This window comes from Diorhabda sublineata, chromosome X (genome assembly GCF_026230105.1).
Source record: "Diorhabda sublineata isolate icDioSubl1.1 chromosome X, icDioSubl1.1, whole genome shotgun sequence".
NCBI classification, from domain to species: domain Eukaryota; kingdom Metazoa; phylum Arthropoda; class Insecta; order Coleoptera; family Chrysomelidae; genus Diorhabda; species Diorhabda sublineata.
The window spans coordinates 6581643-6602447 of record NC_079485.1 but is presented as its reverse complement, the minus strand read 5'-3'; the positions used below and the strand labels follow the sequence as shown (position 1 = coordinate 6602447).

General features: G+C 30.8%; 1 protein-coding gene across 1 annotated transcript in view; it reads right to left on the bottom strand.

Moving 5' to 3' along the window:
* Positions 1–20805, bottom strand: part of LOC130451673 (dedicator of cytokinesis protein 3) — a 75713-nt gene that overhangs the window by 14074 nt on the left and 40834 nt on the right. Inside the window, exons 4-19 of the mRNA XM_056790845.1 lie at positions 12262–12382; positions 10975–11202; positions 10533–10748; positions 10116–10460; positions 7713–7875; positions 6910–7179; positions 6558–6849; positions 6246–6489; positions 5877–6063; positions 4637–4890; positions 4157–4447; positions 3386–3545; positions 3064–3298; positions 633–795; positions 320–559; positions 64–258 (exon numbers count right to left, since the gene is read on the bottom strand). Coding sequence (XP_056646823.1) covers positions 64–258; positions 320–559; positions 633–795; positions 3064–3298; positions 3386–3545; positions 4157–4447; positions 4637–4890; positions 5877–6063; positions 6246–6489; positions 6558–6849; positions 6910–7179; positions 7713–7875; positions 10116–10460; positions 10533–10748; positions 10975–11202; positions 12262–12382 — 3604 coding nt within the window. The remainder of the gene's footprint in view (positions 1–63; positions 259–319; positions 560–632; positions 796–3063; positions 3299–3385; positions 3546–4156; positions 4448–4636; positions 4891–5876; positions 6064–6245; positions 6490–6557; positions 6850–6909; positions 7180–7712; positions 7876–10115; positions 10461–10532; positions 10749–10974; positions 11203–12261; positions 12383–20805) is intronic.

Here is a 20805-nt window from a genome sequence, read left to right as displayed (position 1 = left end):
AAAGAGGTCTAAGTAGTAACAAAGTAATATGTTTATATAATAAAGAAGTGAAAGTAAACTTACCCTTACAAAAAGTGGAAAACTTAAACCATAGAATCCTACTCGAAAATATTCCGGTTCGGGACGGAGTTGTGTTAAAATGTTATCATAAAATTTAGCCTGATATCTCAAAATATCACTTAATAATTTGTAGTCAAAGAAAATATTTTCATATAAATTTGCCAATTCTTTAAGTAATGGTATCCCCTTTTCCCAGCACTAAATAGAAGATCAAAATTATATATCATGAATATGGATATACACAATTAGAATATCTTACCTTTCCTTTATCAAAATAATTAATAATTTGCCTATAGAGCAATTCCTTGACTTGACATTCAGAGTGTCCAGGATAGTTAGGATCAGAAATTTGATTATTACTCCAAGCAAGTTGGTCGGCATATAATTTTAAAGTAAACGCGGCCTCGGTATAATTTTCGGCAGATAAATGTAAATCGTGTAATTTTTTTATATACCGGAGATACATTTCTTTTCTGTTTATTTCATTTTTGTAAAAGTTCTGAAAATTAATAAAAAATATATTTTCTCAATTTCACAGTCATATATTTATTGAACAAAACGAGAATACTAACCAATAAATTGAATGTACAAGACATTCTTTTATCTCTATTTTTATCTCCTTGGATTACATTTCGATAATCAAGAAGGCGTTCAAGAAGCCTTGTTATTGAGCTAATGAAAGCAACTCCACTTTCTTTCCAAACTGGTTCTTCAGATTGTACTCTGTCCAATAAACTGAAAACAAACAAAACAACTATTGTCTCGTTGAACTTTTCATTGTTATTTGAGTAAAGTAATAATTTGTGGCAAATATAAAATACTGACCGAAATGAGACAAAAAAAAACATTTTTTTCACGTTTTAACATACTGTTTTTTTGAAAATAATTTGTTATTAAAATTGGTCTAGAAGGATCAGGTTCTATCTTGTATATAATTTTATGAATTGATGAATGTCAGATATTTCAATATCATATTGAGTTTTATAATGATTGTTTTTCAGCAATTTAAATATGTTTAAAGAAGATAGAATTTCATTAGATAAATATTTGATAGCTCCTTTGGTATGCCTATGACTGATATATTTCTCCTTCTTTATTAAAAAAGAACATAAATTTAATTACTGTTTAACAAATATAATATCTAGTACACCAAAAATAATTTCTCATATCAACAAAAGAAACTAATAATATTCTTGAAATATGTGGAAGAAATTATTGGAAACATTTTCCATTAAAGATTTCAAATATGTACAAAACTTTTAATACATATGTTAATTTGGAGTTCCGATTATCTTTGAACTTAAAATCAATTATGTAATAAATATTTATAAAGGGATTAAATATAATAACCACCAAAAAATAAGTCTAAAATTACAATAATCCTAGATGATTTTGTGACGCCCGCACTTCAAATTGAAAGAATTAATTGTGCAGTAAATTAATACAGAAGACTGATTTTTAAAATGTTTATTATTAGTTTTAAAAGGACTGACTTTTACGTTTGTTTTTAATAAAGGATTATTGAAATTGTAAGAGTTTTTTTTTGGTAAAGGTTAATTAATTTAGATACATAAAAAGATCGGCGTTAGTAAAAAATGGTAAAGGGTCAAATTTTAGGAATTTTTTACTATGTTTGGGCAACTAATTATTAACCTAGAGTAATTTACTTTAACAGGATAACAACATGTTACATATTTGCATGTGATTTTAAATTAAAATGTGGTTAATAGTTTGATGTTCATCAACTATTTTTTGAGTTAACAATGGTTTGTTTGGAGTCATTTGATTAAATAGGATGGAAAGATGTAAAAATTTTGGTTATAATTTCACATAAAAATGCGATTTTAATTTTGGTGCTTATTTACTATATTTGGCTGTTACATTTTACTATATCTAGTGGTTAAACATAAGCAATTTATAAATAGACATATTCCGCATTGTGTTAGTAAAAATTGGACCATGCATACAAGAGACAATGAAAATATAAAATATTCAAGTAATTTTTTTCTCGAAGCAAAACATTTATTTGGTGTTATACTTACACTGCGCTCAAGTGTTCCCTTTTGAAAGCGTGAATAAAAAAAGAATGAAATTTGAATACATTAAAGTTGTATTAATCACTAGAAGTAAATAGAAGTACACTTTTCTTGCTATAAAAGAGCATAGATCCAAGTAAAAATTTGTTGTTAAAAACATATTTCTGAACGAAATATTACTTCCTATATCCTGACAAACTCTAACTCTAATAAATATTCTAATGATATATAATTTTATTATTCATGAGTATGTTGAGAATACACTGTGTTTAAAAGTAAGGCTACTCTATTTTATCCAAAATATAATATTCTATTTTATTAACCAAAAATTTAAATGATAAGGTGAAAAATGAGATTTTTATTATCTACAATATTTATATTGCGTCAACACTTTTGTCAATCTTGAAAATAAATCGGATGTGTTCTTTTTGGTGTAGCCTTGGACTCATGTCCTACCCTTATCTTCAATTGTGGCAAAACGTCAACCTTTCATAGATCTTTTTAATATTGTTAAGAGTCCAGTGATACCTTATTTGAGTGAGGAATGATTCGTTTTTGTGGCCAAAATATAGATTGTTTTCCAAAAATTCAGGTATAATTCTGTATTGACTCTATCACCTTCTAGTACAAACTCCGCTTCTATTGATTTGCTTGAGCTTTGGGTACAACGAAATAACAGTTTTCTTATATTTATTCAGTAGTTATGAGCCTTTTGAGCAACTCTGCATTATTTGACGTCTTTTAATACTCCTTAAGCAATAATTTCAGAATAAATCTGTACATCACATATTTCATACTCAAAACTGGGCAAATTTTAAAAATATATGAGTAAAATAGAAGAACTATTAAAATGGTATTACAACTCATAAATTTCAATTTAAAACGTATGAATCTGTAATTCTGATTAAGTTCTAGTGAAGTTAATCTGTATGAATACATAATTATATATAAATGCAATACTACTTACATTGTATTAAATAATCGTCTATATTCGTCGTCGCCCTTATTTTCTGAGATCAAAATATCTAATTTGTCGATCAGTTCGCATTCTACTTGCTTAAAATTACCTCTGGCTCGTTGTTCACATTCCATCATATCAAAAAATATGTGCAATGTAGCTTTTCTTAACTCTATTTCAGGAACCAAGGTCACTTCAAGAAATGGCCCTACCATTGAGGGAATAAAATGAAGTTTACACTCACCTAAAATGTAAAGATAGGTATGATAATCATATCCATATATATATATATATATATATATATATATATATATATAGTTTAGAAAATTACCTAATTGGGACCACATAGACAAAATTTGAAATCCCATTAGAACTCTCATATCAGCATATTTCTCTATAATCTTTTCTCTTTTAACATCAGAAAATTGTTCCAATTGTAAAGACTCTTGGGTCAGATAGTCCACACTCAAGTTGAAATAATTGGTCCATAACTAAAAAATATAAAATGCCATTTCGGTTTCTTAAAAAAGGGAATTCAAGTTTTCAAAAAATTGATTCCAATTCATGCATTCCTATTTTTTTGCAATCGATTATCAAGAGAATATAAACTTTTCTTTCTGATTTTTGTTCAGAATTCATAATCCATCTCAATTCCTTGAAAAGAATAGAAATAATTTCTGATTATTCTAAAATAATTAAAAATGTTTTCAATGCTTGTAAAAAAATTTAAAGCCATGTTCGAACCATAAAGAATTGAAAATGCTTTTAAATTATTTTGGGGTCATTAAAAGCAGCCAAGGGAATATAGAATCGACATAGTCGTTATCTATTGAATTTAGTTCTCATAATAAAATTTTTCTCAACTTATATTTGCTAAGAAGGGTAGAATGTTTCATGGAGGTTAAAAATTATATTCTTATTAGATAATGTGTTACCGAGGTACCAAAACAATTATTTAGTTCGGTACAAATTGGTTAGATTTAGAATTTCAGAGGCAGCTTTATCACAATTTGATAAATTAAAGTCATAAATGACTACTAACACTACCATATATAAGTCTCCTTACAACTCCTCATAAATCAATTAGAAAAATATATCTTACTTCTTTATCAAAATATCCAGCCCGACTATCTAAAAACTTAAACGCTAAAGGTTGAGCAAATTCTTGCAGTGCTTTCAGAATCACATTGTTTGTCAACATTTTGATGACCAACCAATCCGGAGGAAATACCTCCATCCTCACTAGGTTCCTAAAAACTAGAAAAGCTCTAAGGAGGAAATCTTTGAGAGGTTTCCTGTCCTGATGAGGTCCCATTACTACTTCCCATAACCTTTTGTAATGAAATTCGTCAAGAAGTTGCAGGATACCAATCAAACAAGCAACCAAACAGCCCTAAAAATAAACTATTAGAATAGATAATATAAACGATTTATGCTTTTATTTTTATTTAATTTTCGTAGCAATCAGAATTTTTAAAGAGTATGGTTATAATTTGATCATACCACAAAATTCCATTACTTGTGTATAAGTGAAATATTTCTGAAGTATGAACAATAAATAAAAAATTATGAGTGTACTTACAAACACCTTCACATCTTTGTCAATACTAGTGAGTATAGTTTGTATGAGGACTTCAAGTATAGCCAAACACAAGGTGTCCACGTCATGATGGATACAATTGTTGACCTTTCCTGGCTCTTCGCTAGCTTTCCTCTGTTTAAATAAATAACTCAATATTTCTCCAAGGATATCTGTACAAAGCTTCAGTTCTTCTCTTCGCATTAAGTGGAACCTGAGATGCTTACAAGTTGTTACAAGAAGAATGTTTCGAGATTCTGAAAATAGATTTTTATTGGTGTTAATGTATCAAGACGTTTCAAGTAATAAATATATAAATTTGTGATGTGATAGGTGGAAGTTGAAAATATAATAAATACGTGAAAGATTGACCATGGCAATATCATTTTTTAAACCAATATTTTATATTCAGAATCCAATATTAAATTTAAAACAATTGAACACATTTTTTGTTATCTCTGCCAATGCCCGGTTACCAAAAATTTATTACTACTACTATTGAGTCAAAAACCTTAAAAGCGTTAAGAAAAGCTGTATGGTATATATACTACCAGATACTTTACAATGACCTCAAATCAAATCGTTAAATTGGCAAAACAAAAGAAAAGGCTATAATAGACAAGGTCAGAAGATGTAAAAATAGATGAAGAAGAAAACTTTTTCAATACAGAAAGCAGAAAATAGGGAAATAAAAGATCTAACCAACTAATCTCTGGTATGTATGCAAAAAGTCCCTTGCACTTAATTAATACCTCTTAATTGATCCAAAAAATTTTTATACACTAGTATCTTAAAATAATTTTCCAATGACAACAACATCAACTGTTGTCGAAATTGGAATCATAACTTGCCTTGTTCCAGTAGTTTACAATAGCCTTGGTACAGAGAATACAATCAAAAGCCCTTAGCATATGTTCCAAGAAATATATCTAAACGGGACTTCAAATAGTGATAGTTTTAGGGATAATACAAAGAAATGTTAGTTTCACGAAAAGAGATTAGAAAAGCATACCAATGATCTAATACAATTCTTAATAGGAAAATCAAATTCTATAACTAAAATGGTCAGCAGACTGCAAATTGAATGAAGAAAAAACTTCTCAATAGAGATAGCAGAAAATAGAGCAATAAAACTCAAAATAACTAATATCATAGCAGAAAAATAACTGAAAGCATCCAAAATTCTGATTGGTGTACGCACTCAATTTATAACTTTTAATTGATTCAATAAACTTCAACTTACCATCATCTTGAAAAAGTTTTCCAGTGACGATATTTTTAATACATGAGAGTTTAGCTTGAATTAATAATGAAGGTAAATCCCGGGGTAAAGAATCCAACATATTTGTTGCAAGCTTTGTAACTTCTATTGTCGGAAGAACATCAGTTAATTGTTCATATACAGAACTTATCGTTATTAAGAGTGCAACCTGTAACGAATAAAAAATATGTTAGTTAATCCATATATACTCAAGGATCCGATAATTTGTCAAGAATAAAGCTTTGAAGGGAGTAATATAAATATACTAAAGATTTTTTTGAGAAAAATGAATCTTTCGATATACTCTTGAAAAAGAACCACTTATGAATATTGAAAAAGTATTTTATGTACCTGTGTGTTGATGATATGGTTATCACTTATTCCCAACATTTTATTTAATGATACAAAAACACTAAACAGATCCCTACGAAAACTATCTTCAAAGTGACCACCTGTGGCCCGTGAGAATAGAAGTCTACTTTGTATGATTAGTTTAAATATATACTCCAAACTTTTGAAGCACTTTTGAATTGGTTCTTGTTTTTCAAAAGATGACACCCAGTCGGCACAATGTTGCACGCTTGTTAAAAGGCCCCTACAAAAATATATAATATGTAGATGAATAGTGGTTACATAAAATGAAGTGAGGAACATATAACTTACTTATACACAAGTGCAGCTGAAAAGTGATTTTTAATATACGCCTCTAGTACAGGTTTGAAGTACTGGTATTTTGAGCCATCTAATAAATTGAAAATAGATACTAAAACGTGGAATACTGGTCCACTGTACGCAGTCGAATTTCCATCTTCAGTAGAAAAAAGTGCAAATAATGCATCTAAAACATCTTGCAAAAACTTTATGAATTCTTCGTCACCTAAGTTTAAGACCCTATGTAGCGATTCAGGTATTCTTTCAGGATGAGATTTCCATCTAAGTAACGCCAATAAATCAACTAAAATCATCAAAAATTATTGATCTGTTAAAATACTACATATTCATAATAAACTCTTACCATTCTGTGTGAGTTTTGTTGAGCACAATAGTGTCTTTATGGAAACTATTTCTTTGTGACTTCTGGAGAACTGACCGCTAGCTTCATGATTACCTTCGAAATCTCTGGCAAACGCCGGTAGGGAGAGATAACCACAATTTTCTAATTTAGGAGGATCTTCACATTTGTAAATATAAAGGTCGTGATGGCCATCTTGAACGGCAGCGCCTTCAGTATCCATAAGACGAAGAAACGAAAATCCAAAAAGCTTTTTGTCGTTTTTCTCTCTTGCTACAAAAATATACAATTTACTGTGTCTAGTTTTAAGTGGTCGCGTAATAACCACTGATCAATTTCCATTCTTGTCAAGAGAAAATTCAATGAGATTTGCAGAAAGATTTCTCAATCCAACAACTCTAACTAACATACAAAAACTCAAATATTATCATTTATAGACTTACTGAAGTCACAAATGATGTTTTCAGTTATTTCTAAATGGCTCCAAATTTATTGAGCTGTTTGAATTGTTTTTTGAATTAAATAACTATTACAACACATCAGTCATTTCTTATGTAATAGCACAAAAATTGGGATTAACAAAACTTTTGTGAGATGATTCCAGTTCTATTTTAAATTTTTTGCTCTTTGAATTGAATCTAAATTCATTAAAATTACTCTAGCATAGAAGTTATAACAGGTTTTTGTGAAAATTTCTTTCGCCACTTTACTTATGATACAGGAAAATAATTTGAACAAAAATTAATAATATTGATATTTTTCCAATGTCAATTATGGGATATAATTCAATTGATAATTCAGCTTACTTGAACAATGCCGATATTCTAGCCGAACATGAGCTCCAGCAAATTTGTCGATTGGTAGAGTTAGTCTTACATTTTCACCCCAAACAGGAGAATTATGATGGTAAATAATAACTGAATTATACTCGGAAATAGGTTCCATTCCCGAAGCACCCCATAAACAATTCTAGAAAAATGAATAATTTTTTTTAATTTTGCATTTACAAGTCATACATACATTTTATACTATAACATCCAAATATTGAATACATATAGTGAATTTGAGATCTCTATATGTATACTGTTAGTAAATATAATGTTAGTTCAGTTCTTGAATAATACAAAACTAGAAATATTCTTATTTAAAATTTGGAAACACACGAGGGATTTTAAAACACACAGATACAAACTTTACTTGATTATCCGATATTAAAAAAGTTTAATCATTAGATACTATATTCAGTTTTCAAACGTGAGAGAGTAACAAATCATCCTGCAGTTTTGCAACGTAATTGGAGAAACCATCTTTGGAAATTTTCATTAGCAACCATTCTGTTATATATTTTTGTTTGGAAGCATCGTACAGTGCAAAATATATTTCTAAATCTTCCCGATATGGTGATAGAAAGCTCCCAAGCAAAAATTTAAATGAGTCAGTTTTTTTGGTGGGCCGAATATTTTGATAATTTATTGAATGACAACAGAAAAAACTTCCATATCATGGAACCACAGGCAGCAGAACACAATGATGGAAAGGAAGTAGAAGAACCTTCGGACCCAAAGATAAAACGTGAAATATGGCAAATAGAAAATAATCATAGTGGAGAAGAAAATGGTATAACAGATTTTGAAAATAGGTGGGCGACAACTGCATAAAAGGATCTGCAGATTGATAAGAGAAATTTGGAATAAAGAGTGGTAACCAAATGATAAAACCCGCTGCAAAAACTACAGAGGTATAACACTGCTGGATGTAACCTACAAAGAAGCCGGTGAATATCAAGGTCGCTTTAGGGATGATCGAAGCTCGACAGACCAAATTTTTATCTTAAAAACAATTCAAAGCCAAGATCAAAAATTGGAACTACATCTACTGTTCATTGATTATAATCAATTCAATACAGAGAACAAAATGTAAGAAGCTTTAGAAGTTTTAGGTGTCACAAGAAAACTAATAAGAATGGCAAAATTGACTCTAGACGGAACTGAGATCAATGTATTGTGGTAAGGAAAGATATGAGAAAGTTTTCAAGGAAAAGGAGGGCTGAAGCTTGGACTCCTAATTCATTGTATTTTTCAACCTCACATTGGCAGTGATCATAAGGAAAGTACAAGGCACAGACCCAAGGTTTAATTTACCACCAGAAGCATAAAACTTTAGCCTACGAGTCGATATTGTATTAATAGCCAGATCTCGAGGTGAATTAGAAAAATTATATAGTAGATTGAAAGAGTAATCAAAAAGATTCGGGATCAAGGTAAGTGACGAGAAGACTAAATATATGGAAATGCCAAAGCAAAAAAAAAGAAGAAGGCGAAAAACAGACCTTTCAGGACGAAAAATGTGAAATATCATATTGAAAAAAAGTTGGGTCCTTCGACTATCTAGGAATGCTGATAACGAATAAGGATGATGATGATAAAATTGAACAACAAAGTGTTGTAAAGCAATGGGGTGCCTGAGAATGTAAAGAATATTCTGAGCAGCAAATATACAATTGTACAGAACGAAGATTAGACCGAGAGTGAGTCCTGGGTACTAACCAGAAGAGTGCTGAAAAAGTAGAGGTGTGGGAAAGGAAATACTGCAGACGTAAAAATGAGCAACGATACATGAAGAAAAATAACGAATACGGAACTGAAAGAAATATATAACGAGTCTAATATTGCACAAGAAGTCAGTGTCTAAACACTCACGTGGTTGGGGTGTATGTAGAGAATGAATGCAAACAGAGTTGCCAAGAGAGTACAAATGGAGGGAGAGGGAATCAGAAGAAGAGGGAGGCCGAAAAAGAAATTGATAAGAGTGGTGATATCAGATTTAAGAAGAGTGGGAATAACTCAGTGTAGACGCATTGTGAAGAGAGTAGAGGAAGAAGAAGAAAACAGAGCCTAAACAGTTTGCTTAAGTGCTGTAATATATGTATTTAAAATTTGGAAATAATACAATAATAAACACCACCTTTGGTTAACTATCTGTAATAAAAAAAAATCCATCATCATTAATTTACACATTTTCCTAATATGACAGTAATAAATCATTGTTGAACGATAAAACGGAGGGATTTTCAAAGTTTTTCATATAGTAGGAGCTTAAAATAAAAATTGATATATTTGGATAGCAAGATTATACTTATGTCAATAAGGTATATTAAAAATTGATTTAAAAAGATAAGAAAATATTGTTAAAATTGCTCTAGCCTTTACCTTAATAATTCTCTTTTCACTATCTAGCACAACTATGGAAACTTCGATATTTTTTCCTGTAGATTTTCCTCCCCTTTCAAATTCTCCTCTATCTAAATATAAATAGAGATCGTTCCGTACATCCCCGGGCATTATCACATCTGGAAAACCTAATTTACTAGTTAAACAAACATTGTTATATAATAACGGATTTTCTTCAGTTATTGTTCTTAGTTCACCATGTAACATTTTAACACTTATCATAATTCCGTAATTAATGTGACCCGACAGTGAACTGAACTTTCCAGATTGCTTTATTATAAATTCGTGGAGTTGATGGAAGTCTTTTTCCTCGGCTTGATATACCTGAAAATATAATCAGTTATCACACAGAACGCGAAATAATTATTTCTTGAATGTTATAATCCATTTACTTACCTTCATATTGAATTCTCTTTCATCAGTATCACTTTCTTTACTAGTTAAAGAATCACCCAAGTTTTGCACAGCTACCCCATGTGGCCTTTTAAATATCTGCTGTTGAGCTGCTATTTTCTCAGTCTTTCTAGAGCTATCTGAGTATAACATTCTTCCTATCCTCATTATATGAGCAACTATATAAATATCTTTGTTCAATTCTGCACTACCCAAATCCTAAAAGTTTGAATTTAATTATTTTAATTTTAAAACGTCATTTTGCATTAAAGAAAATGATTAATAAAGAAAATAACGAATGTATTCATGAAATAAATTAATTTAAAACAATTAAAAGCACTCCTGATCTCGTTATAGTTGCGTGGTAGCTGTTTATAATAAATTTTCTCAACTTTTCAATGAATGAACTGTATTTATGATTTATACGAGTACGTTATTTACTTACCGTAAAAATTGTGCAGTTACTATGTAGTTTTTCAACGTAGTTGGAAAAACCATCTTTGGAAATTTTGACTAGGAACCGTTCCGTTATATATTTTTGTTTGGAAGCGTCGTACAGTGAAAAATATATTTCTGTATCTTCACCAATGTGGTGACCAAAATCTCTCATGCAAAAATATAAGTGATGAGTCAATGTTTTTTTCTGTTCTTTTCTTTTAATTGTACCCCTAGCCTGAAACACAAAGAGCAAAACTTAAGAGAAATCTACTTTTTAGAGTCTTAGTTAAAAAAAAAAATGTATACAATTCTGCATACAATAGTTACTAGTTTCCCGATATACATTCTGCAGGAATAAATCTTTCGGGTGATCAATATTTTGTAAAACTCTCACTGAGAGTCTACAATTTTACTTAACACAATGAAAAATAGCATACGGGGAAAGTTATAAGATTTAAAATGACGAAAAAATATCTGAATTGTAGTATTTGGTAGGTAGCAGTGGCGTAGCTACTACAAAATTTTATTAATAGTTGGCCTCTCAATATATCGCTGAAGTTGGTTGTATGGTTAAACTGCTTCGTTTGTTCTCATATTTCTCAGTAGTCTTGCCTCCTGTGAAAGTAGCTCAGTTATTCCCGTCAACTCATTGATATTTGTGGTTTAATAAAGGATTTAAATGTGCGTAAAAGGTGTGAACTTCAATGAAGAAAAGACAAATATTCGCGTTGAAGAACAATCTGGAAGGCCTAGTGTCATGAATAAAAACTAAATACAAAAAGTTGATGAAGAGAGTTAAAACAAGCGCTTAACTATTGTCAAACTTCAGTATAAATTTCTAAAAGTTTCAAAATTAATAATTTATCAAATTATTACACTAGGAAAATAAAAAAACTATTACTAACTGGTTCAAAGGTTAAGCGGCACAGTTTGTTTGTGATACATTTAACGTTCATAATTAAGTCTTCTCATAAAAAAGTTTCTCGTATTAAGACTGCGAATACTGAAAGAGCGACTATTTTTCCTTAGTGCTGATAACGCCACCCTGCCTCCTCGGTAGCCTCAGGAAGTTATCGTCTTGTTAGAGTCAAATCTGTTATGTAATAGTTTCTAGTAACGTTGGGTATCTATCGATTATCGTAAATATTAATTTTTTTGTAAATACCCCACCACACGTTTGTAAGAATGCGGTATTTACAAACATAATCTGTATAGTTTCGCTTAAACATTGTTAATACTATATTTTAGTTTTGTTCACATAAACAACTAAAGAATATTTCGCTAAAGTACTTACAGAAACGCCTTGGATATTTTCAGCACTAGCCACATGTACATGATATAATTCGACGACTGACATCGAATCGGGCTCTACCATATTAGCACTTTGTCTGGGAACCAAATCTAAACCCAATTTCCTGGAAAGAAAAATGTGTTTTATTGCTAGAGATGTCAATAATTCAAAATTGTAATTTTTAGTTACACCAAGTTCAACTAGAGTTATAGCGATTCTTTTATATTTATCAGCAAAAACATTTGTAGAAATAAAACGACATTCATATCGACAACATGATTGAAGTTATTTTAACAAAACATATTTGCTTTGGAAATATTCAAAAACCATTATACATTAATAATAGGAGAACTGATCCCTTTGTTTCACCCTTGAATCTTTTTTATCAAAATTAATATTTACTATAGTATATAAGTTTTTTAGTTATCAACGGAATACTGTCATCCTGGCCAAGCTCCATTAAAATCTTATCTAGGGTGGCTATTTCTTTTTTAAAATAAAAAGAGTAAACTTTTCTTCGAATTACTCTGTTGATGTCTTCATCAACGACTTTTACTGTTCTGCCTGGACTTTTCTTGGGAGGTTCCACTTGTCCTGCTATCTTTCTCCCCCGCAATAATTTAAAAACGGTGGACTTTCCAGCCCAGTCATTCGGGAACATCGGTCGACAGTTTCTTGTACAGTAAATTATCGTATTTTATGCAATCATGTACATTTAAAATAATAAAATAAAATCATTCACTGATAGTGGAGAATTTTTTCGTTGGTGTGAATGTCAACATTTTATTACTAATCTCATAATACTGTGAACACTATTTACGGCTTAACAGCAAATACTGATGCGTTAAACTAAATAAATATACTTATAAAGGTCTAAAAATTTTGGGTAAGGCACCATTATGCGCTTACGGCGCATGGTTAAGCCGAATCTGAAATAAGGTTGGAATTAGGCAGAGGTACTAATAGAAGGTTAAACGGTACCTGTTAAACATAAAATGTAACTGTATAATCTACTACCTAAGTAATCCCTACACAATATTTCGATATTAATTGACACTTCAGGTCAGAAAACATACTTTCCTAATTCTTTTACGCAATTACTTGAAATTTTAATATTACAAACAATAATATTTCAAGACCTACACCTATGGCCGACACCGAAATGGAACCGAACTGGACGGAATTCCCCATTTTATTACTCTATACCTTTCTGAAATAGACTATAACACGTCACATTATCAATCTATTATGTATAGACACTATAAACGGATAAATTTGAACATCTTGCATGAATACAGTAGAAGTTCGGAATCCAGAGAGTCATACCTCATTATTAACTCGAAACGTGTCGCGCAAAACGCGATGATGAAAAACTTGCCTTTAAAAAAGTTAATTTCAACGCAATTTTACAAAGGTTACATACATACAATAGTGGATTCTGCCGTGTCATATGACATAGTGAAAAGGTGGTGTCGTGACTTTAAATGTGGTAGAATGTCGTATCAAAACATACATGTATGTGGAGTATCTGCAACCGCTACTCTTTCTTCAGTAATTTCCGGCTATGTTCCCGTTTCCTTCCTCATTCAATTTTTGCCCGCAGTTCTACAGCTGCCAGATTGGAGTTTCAACCACGCCCAAAGGACTCAACCGGTACACCACAAATAAACAAATTCAAATCAACTCCAACAACTGGAAATTCAGTTGTTCTTAATTTATAACTGCTTTTAAAGTTGGTGGCGTCCAATTTAAAATTAATTGATCACACAATCTGAGTACCAGTTATTTAAATACTTTAACTGATGCCGAATACCACTTCCTGAGGAAGAGCTTACTGTCGGGGAATTGAAGTTATAAATTGGCTCTAAAATCTTAAAAACAATGATCGACGTGAGACTATTAGCGAAGTAGTTGAAAAAAGTGGTCTTATAACATGTGGTACATAATGTACTTACTGCCGAACTGTGCATAAAAACATTTCCTGCACGATGGATACCAAAGAAACTCTATAAGATTTTTGCAGTTAAGACAAAAGAAAAATAATTTCCGTTTAAGATTTGTAACAATGGATAAGGCATAGGATTATCAAATTACAGTGTTCAGTAGGAAAAGTCATACTAACCGTATTTTGGGATATTGGAGGCATAATTTTAGCAGATTACTTACAAAAGGGAGCGACAAAAGAAGAAAAACGGGCGTTGCAAAAATGTGTTCTATTGTATCAGGTATATAACGCATCCGGCCAGAGGTGCATCAATGCAACAGCCATTCAGGAAGACTTCAAATTAGTTGAGCATTTCTGATAATTAACAAATTTGGTCCCCAACGATTTTTTCCAAAACTTATAAGTGTGGTTTGCAGAAGTTGAACAATATTTTTTTCGAATTTCAATTAGAACTGGTAGAAAATCTATGGAATAAATAGGATAAACAGGTTTTTCCAGAAGTACCTGGCCTGATCTTGAGATAACGGTAGTTGCTTGAAAAATACCACTGTATTAGAAACTACACAATACATAGAGCATATATTTCAATTTTTAAGACGCCATATTGTTTAGTATTTGTTTGGGAACCATCAATAGTGAACGTTTTCAGTGAATTTGTTAACATGGAAAAAATTGGTCATCGTTATGTGATACAATACTTTTATTTGAAGGACCAACCAACATAAAAGCTGAACTAGATTCTACTATGGGTGAGACTGCTCCTTCAGTATAAATAAAATACTGGGTAGTAGGGTTTACACGAGGCCGTACGACCTGCGAAGACCAGCATCGCAATGGACGATCAAATGAGGTGACGACTCCAGAAATGTTGAAGATAATCCACAAAGCGGTACTGGATGATCGTCGACTGTAAGAGCGTGAGCTAGCAGACATAGTAGGCATTTCAAAAAGTATGGTACATCGCATCTTAACTGAAAATTTGGTCTTGAGAAAGTTGTGCGCAAGATGGGTGCGTTTGCTCTTAATGGAACAAAAAAAGCGTCGTGAAGATGTTTCCATCGAGTATTTCGCAATGTTTCGCAAAAATATCATTTGCAGGCAAGGTCATGGCGTCGGTTTTTTGGGGTGCGCGTCGGATAATTTCCATTGACTAATTTGAAAAAGGAAAAACTATCAACGGCGAGTATAATGCGAACTTATTGCAACGTTTGAGCGAAGAAATCAAGCAAAAACGGGCGCATTTGGCTTAGAAGAAAGTGTTGTTTCATCAAGACAATGCACCAGCTCACACATCCGTTATTGCAATGGCCAAAATTAATAAATTGAAGTTTGAATTGTTATCTCATGCATCCTATTCGCCAGATATAACCTCCTCGGATAATTTTATGTTCTCAGACTTGAAAAAATGGTTTGGTGATCAAAGATTTTCCAACAATGAAGAGGTGATGTTGGCAGTTAATGGCTATTTTGAGGAGCTTGACGATTCTTATTATAAGAAGGGTGTCAAACATCACTGGGAAAAGTGTATGGAGCTAAAAGGATATATTAAAAATAAATATATTTTTTCCAAAATTTTTGTGTTTTCTTTGTTGGACCAGGCACTTCTAGGACCATTCTCGTAATGAGGAGGTTCAGGTTGTGTATTCAGTTAAGTTTAGGAACTATATGAATTACGATAAAGAAAATAAATCTGCATTGGATAACAAGAAAATACTTGTAAACATTCAAAAATCCATGATATAGAATCAAAAGGTGTTGCGTATATATGAAAATAAGAAATCTATCGATGATGAAGAACCAAACAATTTTTATAAATTCCAATGTAATGTGAATGATATTCATGTGGTACGTGATCTATTTATTCATATATCTGAGTTGTCAAAGTGAAGCTATATTTTGATATAGACAAATGGTTGGAATGTCAACAATATTTTCTTTGAAAAATCAGGTTATTTATTAAAATCGACCTAAAATAAAAAACATTTATTCAATAAAACTAATATGGATAGATCTAAGAAATTACAAAATAAAGAAGATTGTGATAAATATATCACATCAATTTTTCTTAGAAATAAGTATTTTTTTATTCCTGACCTAATAAAGGAAAAAATGATAGAAGTTGTTTTTATTGTTTTCAAACCAATTTCTGAAGAACTTTTTCTATTCAAATTGACGTAACTTGATGATAGTTGATCACGTATGTACATAATTAGTTGTGTTTATACGAGAATAACATGTGAGAGTCTCCTATTCCCCAAAAAAATTGATTGAGGGCACATTTAGCACTTTAAAAGTTTTTCTAGAGACCATGAAAAACACACATCAGCGCGAACTAAGAAATAGAAAACTTAACATAAACATTCCATTTAATATTTCGAAAACGGATTGAGATGTCATCAATAAAATTGTATTTAGTAAACAAACTTGGCATTTGATTTTAAAAATTAAACGCGAAACGGCGAAACAGACGACAAACTCCAGAATATGCAAATATGAAGACTTCATAAGATGTGATGAGGTGGTGATGGAATTTTTTTCTCAATTTAATCTCAATTTAAGAAAATTTCAATGTTGGGTTGGGTATTTTAAATGTTATTTATGGGTTTTACTTTGTTAAAATGCATTGAAGTAACAAGTTTATATTTCGAAGCAGTAAAACCATTGGATTGTATAGCTGATGTATCATTTTAACAATAAATTTTACAGTTATTTTTACCTGACACAATACCTGGTTTTACGATTTGTGTACCTTGTATTGAGAAATTTCAGAAACTTTATCGTTGTAATTATTGAACACATGTCGTTCAAACATTTTTTTATACTAAAACTTTATCGTATTTTAATACAAAACAGAATCATATTTTGAATAGGTTTTCCAGAAACTCACATTAGGCGATTATGTGGGACAGAGGACAAAACTCCAGTTCAACTATTCCTAGAATGCAAACATAGAGAAAATTATTTGGAAAAAAATGTGGAGCCAATTATCCAACCTACTTATAGCCAGCACAGATACTGAAGATCATTATAACTTTTGAACTGAACAGACATATACACAAAGTGACAGTTGTTATATGTTGTCAAATTTTTATATTAATAACGCATATCCATCAGTCAATTTGTTATACCTATGTGTCAAACCACTTCTTTTTACTGCCCACAAATAAGGGTTACTAGCCCTTGAAGATTGTATTAAATGAGGGCTATCATGTTTTAGATTTAGATGGATTTATTTCTTTATTTACACCATCCAATAGCCCAAGGGCCAATTAAAAGGTAAGTACGTAAGAGTTAAAGTTTAAAACTACAAATAAACAATTATAAATTTACTTGAAACGTAAATAATACGAGTATATGTATATAGTGAACCAAAATAATGATCAGTGCATGATTATCACATGAACATCCTGGGCTAAACGGGGTGCGGCATCGTTATTAGTCCAAATCAGAGGCCGCATTGCTGAGAAAGCCGCTAGATCAGGTGTAATATACGGACGGAATCATATTATCATACTGCAGTGAGATTGTTTGTATTTGTCTGTTGCGTAATGTTCTCAAACATGCCTGACACGGATACAGCTGATGGAGTTTATGACATTAGCTATACTCCGCATAAGAAAAGAGCTAAAAAGCTTCATTTTAATGCTAGCGAAAAACAAATGATTTTGAATATTTACAAAAATGAAATGCAAGAAAATGATGACAAAACTGTTGATTAGTTTATTTCCAAAACAGCAAATATTTCGGAAATATATTCTTCAAGTGTCTACAGAATCGGTTGTGAGCTAATAATTCAGTGGCAGACCAAAACAAATATCTATCAAGAAAAAAAAAATTAACAGTTCAATTGATGATTTCGACAGGAGCGCCATCGCGAAGAATTGTGCACAACTTTTTCTTTTAAAATGAATTTTTTCATTTATTTATCCACTGTAGGTAACTTTATGGGAAAAGAAAAGACAGGGCTAGATGCAAAATTTTACGGTTAATTCGATGGTAAACAAATATATAAATATATTTAAAAAAATTTTACATCATGTTGTCACGTTTAAGCTGAACAATAATATACCTCAAAATATTTTAGAAATGTGTATCTATGCAAATATAACAACTTTTATTTAAACATTTTTTTTGTATATTTTATCATAAGTTATTGCACTTCCACACACACTAATGGGCCACCCCGTATACGACCAAGACGTGCTTCAGTCTGGGATTGACGTATGAGTCATCGACCTATAGGTACCGAAATGGATGATGGACTGTACATGAAATTTGTAATTAATTTAAAGGTTATATCGTAAATCCGCATAGTTTCTTGTTTAAGAAATACACTTCTATTTGGTTTATACAAAAAAGACCAGTTTATGAATGTTAGTAATGTGACAGCAGTGTTAATTCTTATTTACTGAAGGTAGTTGAAGAAAGTAAAAGAAAAAAATCTTTGTTACAAGATACCGAGCCGATCAGTGACGTACGCAAAATTGCGAATATATATGTCTAGCAATTCAACTAAAAATTCACATTATTTATGATATAAAAGAATTTTCAATGATAAAGCGAGAGTCAGTAAGAACATGAAGTATGGTTAACTCAAAAATTAAACAGGGCTTACTAAGTCTTGATCAAGTGTTCGTACTGATCAACTTAAAATGGTTCAGTTTTAGTATGTTTTAATAATAGTGAAATAACAAATAATTTTACAATTGATCAATATACATTGAAATGTTTCATTTATTAACATTTCAATGTATATTGAGAAATTGCAAAATTATTTGTTTGTTTAAATTTAAAGGCCGCAAAGGTACCGAATAGTATGGGCCGTACTTGTTCGAGGTAACGAAATTTTTAATTATTATTGGAAGTAACTCCAAATTTATACACAATAATTTGCGATAGGCTTACAAGAATTTCTATAATAATAACTGTAGCATTAGATACAAAAAAGTGTTATCTGTTAGAGTCTAATTTTCTCAAGTTGAGGTGAGTATATTTGACATATATGTTTCCAATGTAGAAAATGCAAATATATAATATAAAAATTATAAATATCTATATCTTAGTCCCAAAAGTTCATCGTCGTCGTCATCCAATGATGGTGGTTAAACCGTTGTTTTTGGAGGATGTGAGGCCTGAAAACTGGGAAAAGGCAGCAAAATATTATGATTACAGGAGAAAAGAAAATGTGGAAGTTGGACAATATTACTGATTTCTGAATTCTGATTTAGATATCTCGTAGTTTTATGATGAGTTGTTATCTTAAAATCAATATTTAAGATCGTTTAAACCCTTATACCTATAGAACCAGTATGACACTGTTCTCTGTATACCTTGTGGAACAATAAAATCTCTTAGAAGAAATTGCATATTTTTATCTTCGGCTGTTTGGAAGTTATAAGCAAGTTAATTAGGTGAAATATAAGTGTACACCCGATATATTCATTATATTTACACAAATGTTATTTCATACGAAAATACTAGAGGTATAATTTGAAAAAAAAATTTGAATGTCTACTAACAGAAGTGATACGCCTATAGATTACATAATTGTAATACTTTGTCAATAATAAAAATAGACTATAGAGTCCAATCAAATATTTTTCATGAAAATGAATAATCAATACATTGTATGCATAACATACACAAAATATAGTCTTTTTCATAATAATATTTTATTTTTTGTTTTATTGTTTTGGCTTGTTACATAACAAGATTACAAAATTCCGATGTTGAGTTAATTGTTTAAAAATGGTCTTACATTATTCAAAGTACAACCCTGGGCAAATTAATTACTGGGCACCTTGTTCTTTATTTTACACCATTTATCTATTGCTTTTCATTACTAAACACCGTCGCAGCTGTTGGTAAAATGGTAGAATTACCGTTATCATTTTTTACTGGTATTCTGACTCTCTCTTTTGTTCTCGACATCCATCTTAATGCACTATGCACCTAGGTTTTAAATAAAAATTTCTGGTTAAAACATTAAATTTCAGTCGGGATTATCAAAAGAATTCAATAATCTATAACTTTATTATGTAGTATTTGGAAGTCAGTTCAGATTGTTGAGACGCGTTCAAACCAGAAATAAAAATTAAATAAATATATGAAGCAACAGAATAAAAGAAAGAAAATTATGAAAAACAAGTAAGGAGTAACTCGTCTTTACCAAACCCTAACACCGAAAGGTAAAGGAATCAATTAGTAAATAAGTAAGGATTTTTCTACCTGAACATACCCATAAAATAACTCAACGAACCTATTTGGTGACTTGTATATGAGAGTTTAATTTTTCTGAGAATAAAAGTAATTTTAATGATTGTATGATAGTATGCAGATATGTCAATAAATTTGAATTGCAAAAACCCTTCATTCGTGAGTTGTATTTTCGAAATATTCCGAATGAATTTAATCATAAACACAGTACGCATTTCTCAGTCGAATTCAAATGTTGTCTTAAAAAGTGACTATACCATATTAATATTAAATAAATAAGCGTTCAAGCAATGTTTTTTAGTCTAGACAAGTAAGCCAAGTCCTAGTACTACCTACCAAGCTCAGGTAAGCATCTTCACCGAGTGACAATAACCTGAGTTAAAAGA